A 9,839-nucleotide genomic window follows, 5' to 3' on the forward strand; every position below is an offset into this window, starting at 1 on the left:
GAAGAATTCAAAAAATCCGCATCCAATCAGAAAAAGGCAAAGAAGCGCGTGTTAGTTTATTTTGAATTACGTAATCGACAATCATATGGAATTCCAGTTGGCAAGACAGAGACGAGACGTGAAAATGACGATTGCAAAAAAAAGCGACGGTGTCGCATGGTATCGAAACCTGCGCAATGCGTATTTTTAAGAAGAATTTGGAAAATGGGGAAAATATGGAAAATATTTTTTATTTTATTTGAAATTTATTTAAAAACCTACGCTTCCACTCACTGGGTTGTAACCGAAAATGGACGTATACAATCACATGTAAGTCTTTCAAGTATACACTTTGTGAATAAAAGTTTGGTTAAATAACAATCAGCTGAGTTCTTTCAAACATTCAACATTTGCGATTTATCTATGCTATTTCTAGTTGGATTCTCCATTCCATCTTCGACGTCCCTACGATCTCATCGCTTTATTGGACCAAGAAACCCGTAGAATTGATATAACGACTCTATATAAAGATTTAGTTGACAGAAAAAATGTAATAGACCAAAAATGGTCGGGTCTAGAGGGTGCTTCGGATTTGGAGACCCGTGTCTACTCCCAAGACCCGGACTGCTCTAGGGCAGGTAAACTATTGAGCGAGATCGACTTGTACTCCAGCATCGGCTCTAACGGTAGTAGCAGAACAGATGTGACTTTGGGTATTCTGTACGAAAACGAATCTACCGATTATTCTGCACCTGACTGTACAAATTATGCCGAGCTCGATTATAGCATGTTTGCATTTGAGCATTTGCATGCAATGGTTAATAGAAATGCTATTAGCATTGTACCCGAGACTGATTTGGAGTATTTATTACCTGTTTCATCGATTGATACATTTGGACATTATATTGGTTTAAGTTTGTCCAAGAACAGTTCATCTTGGTTTCATTATAATTTAGGGGTGCTGTACTGGAGAATACTTGGGGATGCACCAAGAGCAATTGAGTGCGGTAGAAGAGCTCTTCATTACTCCCCCAGGTAAGTTTTGTGGAATTGCTGGATGTATGGTATTTCATTAATTGTTATAATTATTGGATTTGTGATTCAAATCTATTGACATGCACATTGCAATTTCAAAAGTGTCAGTTGCAAGTTAAGTAGAATTAGACTAACATCGAACATATATGTTACTGGTACTGGCACATAAGAAGGCGAGAGGGGGTGATGCACAGATGACAAATTTAGTATCTGCAGGAGTGGTGGATGTGTAATTAATAGAACATGAATACTGAGAATGCATCATCTGTTGCCTTCTTATGTGCCAGTACCAGTATCTTTGTTATTGTGGGCACTTTCTGACCACACATATAGTGTAATGTCATGGTCCAATCCAAATAACAAGATATTATGAAGAAGAAAATATTGGATTTATCTTGTATAAAATGTAACAAGAGAACGTCAATTAGTAAGTATTTTATTCAGTCATAAAAAAATTCTTCCTATTTTCTACCCATACAGTGATTACCGGTTCTATGGGCAAATAAGACTACAAGTTTTTTTCCTCTATAGCAGGTTTTGTTTTCCTACCAAAACTTGTGGTAACACTGTGTCAAATTGTCATTGTGCTCAATTGTCTTGAAACTTGGATCTGTACCATTTCTTTAAAATAATCTTATTTAGTTCATTTTTCCCATAAAAACTTTCCTAATTAGAAAGTTAACTGTACAGTGAGATGTACAGGGATCCTCACTATATTTTGATCCACGTTTATTTTCATTAATATTGGCAACACAAAAATGTAGTAACTGATTGAATTCAATATCAGGGAGTGCCCACCGCAATATGGGGACATATATTTTTATTAGATCTCTATTTCTTTAATGACTTTTTGCATTATGAAGGGTTATTGTAATGTTGTGGCTCATAGGAAAAGATGAAATATACATTGCATTCATAATACAATGCCATTTTTTAAATATAAACAGCTTAACACATCCCGAGAGTACTAAACGGCCATTTTACATTTCTTGCTCACCTAAAATTTAATACTGCAACAAAAAACCTAAGTGCCCGGATTAAAATATAATCATATTACTTTTAGTGTAGAAAAAGTTGCAGTGACAATATGTGATTTGTTTTTACATTTTCTTTACATAGTCCCAAAAAATAAAAAATAAATTAGCTAATTTTTTGGCGCATTTTTTTGAATATTAAAAAAAATTAACTGTTTTCTATCAACTACCGCCCTCTTTCCTCGCTACTTATCGAACTTGGGGGAGAAGGAGGTTTTCCTTCATGGCACTATAATGAAAAGTCTCAACGAAAGGAATTAATTTCTACTAATCAAATCTCACCTCCTGGACCCCTTATTGAGATCGGTTATAATTCCTCATGTCAGTGAGGGGTACTCCCAAAGGACAATTGGAACGTCATCCATTGGTGATGTCAAAGTGCGAATATCTCACACAACATTATGAAGAATTGCATACGATTTTCATTAGGGGAATTTTTTGACTTTCAATTCGCATTCGAAAACACAACTTTTAATCCAGTTTATATTCAATAGTCCTTGAACTTGTAGAAATTGAATTTGGGACACCCTGTAGTAGCTAGGTATTTCTCACATTTGAAACTCTTTTTGATCATTGAAAGAGTGAAGCGGGCAATTCGCTCTCCCGAAAATTCGCTCCCGGAAAATTCGCGCCTAGAATAATTGGCCGTGTAGAAGTGTGTAAAATGTTTCTTTTTTTGGGGATAATTAGAGACAATATTATTATTAGTGTTAGTTTGTTGTTGATGTTAGTTGGGTTTTCTAATTTTTCAAGCTTATCGCGCATGCGTCAGTGCGTCAAAGGCACAAAAAAACTGTTAATTTGTGACGTTTTTCCATGGCTATGGCTAAACTATTGCAATTTTTTTTAAATTGGAACCATCCACGTTTAGAGATGGACTGCGCGTGTCAATGCTAAGCGCAGATACTGCAGGCGAGAGAGAAGGGAAAACTAAGAAGCAAGCTCTCTCTATCTCGTTTCTGTTGGTCGCCTTCAAATTAAGTTTTCTCAGTTGTTTGTGCGTAATTTCATAGTAATTATTCTATTACCGAAAACAGCTTTTATCAACGCTATTACCTACTGTCATTATCTTTCCAAATTTTTAGATCATAATAGGTACATAGATATAGCCTTCTATTTACTTTCAATAAGGAGCATCTGTGTCAACAGACCTAACGCAGACAGAGAAATAGACGACTGCACATGCCCAATAGCATTTTAACACATGAGGTTACCAAGAATTTAAAATGTGTCCTGTGTGATTATGCAACGAATGATAAATCTAATAATAAAACAAATGTATTTACATACAAGATTACCAAAGATTTAAAGTGTGACCGGTGTGATTTTATCACCAAGTACACATCCAATTTTAAAACACATTTGTTAATACACAAGACCAGTAAGGTGTGAACTACAGCACCGTGTTCTAAGGAAATAACACGCCACACGGCAGTGAAATGCCGGAAATGTCAACTCAGTGCGCATGATCGGTATTCTAATGTTGGCTATCTCTCTCACATATGTTACCACACATTTTAGTAGTGACTGGAGGCTATTCGCAATTCAGATGAACACTAGAGGCGCTGGTGTAATTTACAAATAGGGTGTATAGGTGGTAACTTTACGTCGATTATGCTTTAAAACGGCCTGACTATTCATTGTATAATTGCACTGACCACAAATTAAATAATCGGAATTTTTGATGTGTCGTCTTTAATAAATGACGATTTAAATTTTTAATATCTGTGGTTTTAAATAATATAATTCAGCACATTTTCCCTTGTTCTCAGGGAATACAAGGACATTCCATTACTGAACCTAGCAGGGATCTTTCATCAAGCTCGGTATCCAAAGGATGCTGCAATTTTATTGCACGCAGCCGTCGAGCATGCGCCGTTTCAAGCTACTAACTACATTGCCTTAGGTAATGTGTACGCAGTTTTGTCGGATTATAATCGATCAGTAGCTTGTTATGACAACGTTCTGAAGTTACAACCTGATCTCGAAGATGTTGCCACCACAAAGTATGCCACCCTGTGCCATAAAAGATTAGATAGTGGCTTACTGCAGCTGCATGAGTAAGTTGACGAATTTTGTTTTGACTAAAAAAGTAAGTAGACACCAGTTTGAGACTCACTAGATTACCGTTGGACTGCTTGTGTAAGATATGTAGATGTAAAAAACATATTTCTAAATATGAACAGTAGGTAACACAGTTAACTATACCCTCACCTGCATCAAATTTTACTATTTTAGTAAAGTGTCGCCTTTCCTAATGTTATTTCCACAATTTTGTATTGTTTGTGCTCGGTAACTCTTTCATTTGTTACAAACCCATGGAAATGTGACGAATGGTAATTTTTTTATTGTCAAAGTGGGGTCTACACACTTTTTACTCCAAGGGTAAGTTTAGCAAATGAAAGACATTTTTTAGATCGTTGCAAGGAATTCTATCGGATTTGCACAATTATCATAGCCAACAGCAGCAATGGTTAAGGTTGCAGGAACGGCTAATGTGGGAGCAAGCTCCATTTGAAGCGCAATTGATCGGTTACAGCTCAGAAAAATTAAGTGCCATATTGGCTAATAGAGGGCAGCGTTGCATACAACGCACATCGGAGAATTCAAAACCAACCATCACATGCGACTTTACCGACCATCAAGCGGTTACAAATTTACAAGTCGACGTCACTTTAAATTTGCAGAGACTATTACGCAATGTCGAAAGTGAGACGCAGAAAATTAACGAACAAATGGCCCGTAATAAAAGGCGACCGTTTTTAAATCCAGTTAAGGACGAATCTCAAAAAGGTGCACCAAATGTTCAAAACAACTTGGGAACGCCTCCACTTTTACATCCTACATATCCGACCACTCATTTTACCTCTTCAGATTTATACTTTGACGAAACCGGATGGCCTAGCAGAGACGAATGTATGAATTGGAACTTACCGCTAGGTGAAAGCGACGACTTGGATATTCCCGTGTTTCTGCCGCCCGAAAACAAAGGATTTCAGTAAGTGCCCATAATCTTGAAGTGTCACGAATTGCGAAACTTTTAGAGTAACAAAAATGCTAACAAGCTATATAGGGTTACCGACAGGTACGGAACACAAATTACCTTGGTATCCGCCAATCTGCGAGCATCCCGATAAGGACGTGGAGAAGCTGTATCTTCCATCCTTCTTGCGACAAGTTGCGAGTTCTAATTTGAAAAGCCATCCTCTTCTTCAGCAACATTTTTTAAGTTACATTAGTGATGGCAAAGCTGAGGAATCGGAAATAGGACAAAGAATAATTACGGCCATGCAGAAGGTACGTATTGGTGTGAATCACTACCCTCTATTCTTTAGTTGAAAATTAATGAAATGGCGGTTAGAATTATAATTGAAATATATAAGCACACTGAGCTAATAGCCTGTCTTTATTGTGTGTAAAATGATCTATTTGAAACGGTAACACGTGCAAGTTTGTTGAGACATTTTCTCTGACTGACAGACAACATGCCTCCGCTTCTCCATTGGAGGAAGTTGTAATTCTTGTTAGGGGTTGGCCGTAGCATGGATTTCCTTGATGCTAGTCATCTTATGCAATTAGATTTTCAGCAGTTTGAAATTCCTCATCCGCTCGAGTACTGCATTTTCTAGGTAGGGCCGAGTCTGGGTGGACATAAGGGGGAAAAATAAAAAACAGAGGTTTGGGTTACATTTGAATTTACGTGTAGATCATTTTGGTTTAACAAAACTGACCTGGGTTTCCTCATAAGTAGCTTATGCTTTAATGTAGATCCATCACATTTCACTGTCGGAGTTACGTTAGATATTAGGCTGACCTAGTAGCAAGGTATGGGTAAAATCTGTACCTGAATTTGGAGGATAAAATAACTCAACCTGGACCGGTATTTGGACATCAAAGACATCGAGCAATACTTTTATTTATTCATTTATCCTAGTTACAATCATTTTTCATTAATAGTACCAAGATCTCACATAAGGTCAACCTCCGCTCATCTGTTGACCAAGTGAAATAAATTTTTTAGCAATTTACAGACAAAACAAATGTATTCCATACAATCAATAAAGCTGAAATAAAAATAGGCCCTCAGAGTCAGATGACGAATACCACGCACATGCGTTTGGTTAAATTTAAACGAAAAATCTAATTACTTTAAGGTTAATAATAATTCTTAATACCCTGTTAACTGCGATTCACTTTAAGTGACGCACAAAAAAACACCAATTGAAAAAATGCTTTTGAAACTTTACTTTCACCTCTTTCTTGATTTACACAAATTGGCTTTGATGAGGCTTTTTTGGTGTGGGACTTTACTTTAACGGGTACATTGAAGACATAAGTGATAACTGCTTGCACAACACAAAACACACACTTCTTTGAATGTGTGATGCACCACTGAACTTAACTCGAAACGGACTATTCACATTTATCATGGCGACGAAATAAAATCTCCTCGAGTACACAACTAACTTTCGTCTATTCTAACTTTTCAATTAAACAAGACTGACTGTCTTCATTCGAAATGCCCACCAAACCAAAAAGCCTCGTCTGCCTCTTCTGTTTAACAACTCTTCCCTTCTACACCTTCTGCCTCTACTTCTTTATCAAAAGATAAACTCACACTTGTATTACAGCGAAAAACATCTGCTTATCTGCGTTCTGCAGCGATAACGAACTCTTATTGCACTGACCGGTGATAAACTTTTACAATAGCAACGCAATTATTTCCAAACGAATAAACTTGAACGTAATTCAACTTTACAATTACAAATAAAAATAAACAAAGTGATTATTTAAACAAAATCAATACCTAGTAAATTTTCCTTAGATCAGTTACGAGCATTCTGCCGGCTACTCCGAATTAGGTTTTCCTGCAGTTTTCCTAATTCGTAAGGTGAATACCGGAGTAGTATAGAACAACTTAAGACCTTCTGCAGGGGCACCTCTAAAAACCATTATGTGGGTCACTCTGTAATTGGGCGTAAGCCTGTTGAGGGTCGAAAACAAGAGGGACAATAAATAAATAAATCTGAAACAAAATACATTGACCTCGAAATTAAATAACATGATCGAATTGTGTTCAATCCCAAATAATAACCACATTTAAACTTAAAGAAAATTGAAATTCATACAATGTCACCCATCATTATTTTAGGTGCACATAGCACATGTCAAAGGAAACGTCCGCATGACATAGTTTACACAACAATAATATTAACATATGTTAAGCTAGTTTCAATAGGTTATCAGCCCAGGTCCGTTTCCTCTAACCTTGTGTTTTGGACAGACCCATCGTCTTTGTAGGTAGCTCCGTCGATCAAAAACGAAGTGGTTCTGGATTCTGGATTCTGGATTACGATAGGAGGGTGAACAGTGTCCACGCGTACTTAGGCCTCAAATTCGGGCCCTTTGTACTACCTCCCTGACTAGGGTCGCCCGACCCCTCAGCATCACTCAAGCCATCCCACACGTGAGATGAACCTTAGGACGCTGGAAGGGGAGGCGGCTCTAATCGTAGCCATGTCCGGCCAGGATTCCCCCAACATGGATCGTCTCAGTTGGACTAGAGCGGGACATTCACAGAGTATGTGGTATGCCGTCTCGTCGTCTGTGTAACATCCTCTACAAGATGGTGATTCCACCAAACCCATGCAGTGCATGTGCTTGTTTAGTTTACAGTGCCCAGAAAGTATGCCCACGAGTAACCTCAGGTTCTTCCTTGATAGCCCTGTACAAAAACGCGCCAAGCTACGAGATGGTCCTCTGAAGGCTTCTCTCGCATGGCGACAATCTAACATCAAGTTCCACCTAGCCCTGTGCTGGGTTTGGGTGTCTTGAGTTATTAGGTTGTTTACAGTTTTAACTGTAAGTGGAAGAGCCGGCTCTGGACCATAAAACGCCTGTTTTGAGGCCAGTCGGGCTAATTTATCGGCTTTCTCATTACCTTCCGTTCCAGCATGCCCTTTGACCCATACGAGCTCAAGGGTGTTGCTGCTTGCTACTTGCTCTAGTACGTGGTGACATTCGGAAACCATCCTAGAGGTAATTTTACAGTGACCAAGTGACTGCAAGGCAGCCCTGCTGTCACTTGAGATTCTGATAGTTTTGTTCTTTATGTTATGCATAAGAACTGTTCTTGCACTAAGCGTTAATCCTACCAACTCTGACTGGAATACAGTAGGAAGTTTACCTAGTGGTTGGGTGATATGGAAGTTCAGTTCTTTGGAGTAAATACCAGTGCCTGTACCTTCCATTGTCTTAGATCCATCCGTGAAGATGAATATATCTGGTTGGGATGCCATATTCTCATCAAAGAAGATGTGATAGTTTTTCCCTAATATGAATTGAGGAGTGAGTGAGTCCGATCTCCCCTCTAGGATAGGCAGACGCTTGATCGCCTCGCCCAGAATTCGGGAGTGGCCCCCCTCAATGCCTCTGCTATTCAACAACCCCTTATTTTTCAGACGCAGGAATGCCAGAATGGCCTGCTCTCTCACGTGGAGATCTAGTGGAGGCAGATCCAAGAGGGCCTCCATGACGGCTGTGGGGGTCGTTCGCATCGCGCCTGTGCAGGCAAGGCACGCTAGTCTTTGCACATGATTAAGGAGTGCTACAGTTGTGGAGAGTCTGGTTCTAGGCCACCAGACAATTGCTCCATAACAGAACATAGGTCTAATCACGGCAGTGTACAGCCACAGGACAGCCTTCGGGGATGGTCCCCAAAGTTTGCCAATAGCGCGGCGACTTTGCCAGAAAGCCCTATTTGCTTTTTCGGCTTTAAGCTGGATATGTTTGCTCCAATTCAGTTTTTTGTCGAGTGTGATTCCTAGATATTTCACTGACTCTGAAAATTGGAGGTGTTTTTGGAATAGCAGGGGAGCTCGAATACCCTCTACCTTTCTTTTTCTTGTGAAGAGAACTAGCTCCGTTTTTGTCGGGTTGATGGACAAGGAGTGTTCCCTACACCATTCTTCGGTTACTGTAAGAGCTGATTGCATCAGTCTGCATAAAGTAGCCTCAAATTTGCCGGTTATAAGTATGGATATATCATCCGCATACCCCAGCGTATAGTACCCACTGTCATTAAGGCGACAGAGGAGCCTGTTTACAGTCAAGTTCCACAGAAGTGGTGATAACACCCCACCTTCGGGGCATCCTCTCACTACTGTGCACCTTAGTGTTTCGTCGCCAACGCTGATGTGCACTGCTCTGAGATTCAGCAGCTGCGCAATCCAGCCTCGTATGACGTTCGGTACGCCGTGGTGACATAGAGCCATTTCTATTGAATCGAAGGTTGTTTTGTCGAAAGCCCCTTCTATATCTATGAATACTCCCAGTGCGGACTCTTTATAGTGCAGCGATCTCTCAAACGAAGTGGTTGTACCTGAATCTAACTCATTACGATTCATGCAAGTAAGTTCTTTGAACAATGTGCTTGAAAAAGTCATCTTGTAAGATAAGATGAGATAATATGGAACACCAATCCTCTTGTAAGGTTCAACGCGTATTGGATTGCTCTGATGAATCTACTTTCCCAACGGTGTTGTGGTACTCGAAGAAGTCATGTTCTAACTTGTTAACTTTTGCGTGAGACCAAGCCTTCTTCAACATGCAGAAAAGGAGGTTTGTTTGTTTTGCTTCACGTGTAGACTGCCACTACCCTTATAGCAAGGGTAATCTCAGTATGTACCTTGTATCCTATTGGTTTTAAACTGCAGTGTATCTCAGCTGTTTTTAAAGATGCATACGTGCGGTTTTCGCGGCCCTTTGCCACTTTTTGTGACACTTTTAATA

General features: G+C 39.3%; 2 protein-coding genes across 2 annotated transcripts in view; one reads left to right on the forward strand and one right to left on the reverse strand.

The window, feature by feature from the left end:
• LOC116169645 (titin-like) overlaps positions 1 to 9,839 on the reverse strand; it is a 250,194-nt gene that overhangs the window by 172,707 nt on the left and 67,648 nt on the right. The window lies entirely within an intron of this gene.
• LOC116169646 (tetratricopeptide repeat protein 17-like) lies at positions 142 to 5,402 on the forward strand. The gene is made up of 5 exons (XM_031485786.1): positions 142 to 309; positions 416 to 1,014; positions 3,821 to 4,108; positions 4,465 to 5,046; positions 5,093 to 5,402. The coding sequence occupies exons 1-5, from the start codon at positions 157 to 159 to the stop codon at positions 5,385 to 5,387; spliced, it is 1,917 nt and encodes a 638-aa protein (XP_031341646.1). The 5' UTR covers positions 142 to 156; the 3' UTR covers positions 5,388 to 5,402.

The sequence above is a fragment of the Photinus pyralis genome, unplaced genomic scaffold (genome assembly GCF_008802855.1).
Source record: "Photinus pyralis isolate 1611_PpyrPB1 unplaced genomic scaffold, Ppyr1.3 Ppyr1.4_LG4, whole genome shotgun sequence".
In the NCBI taxonomy this organism is placed as follows: Eukaryota; Metazoa; Arthropoda; class Insecta; order Coleoptera; family Lampyridae; genus Photinus; species Photinus pyralis.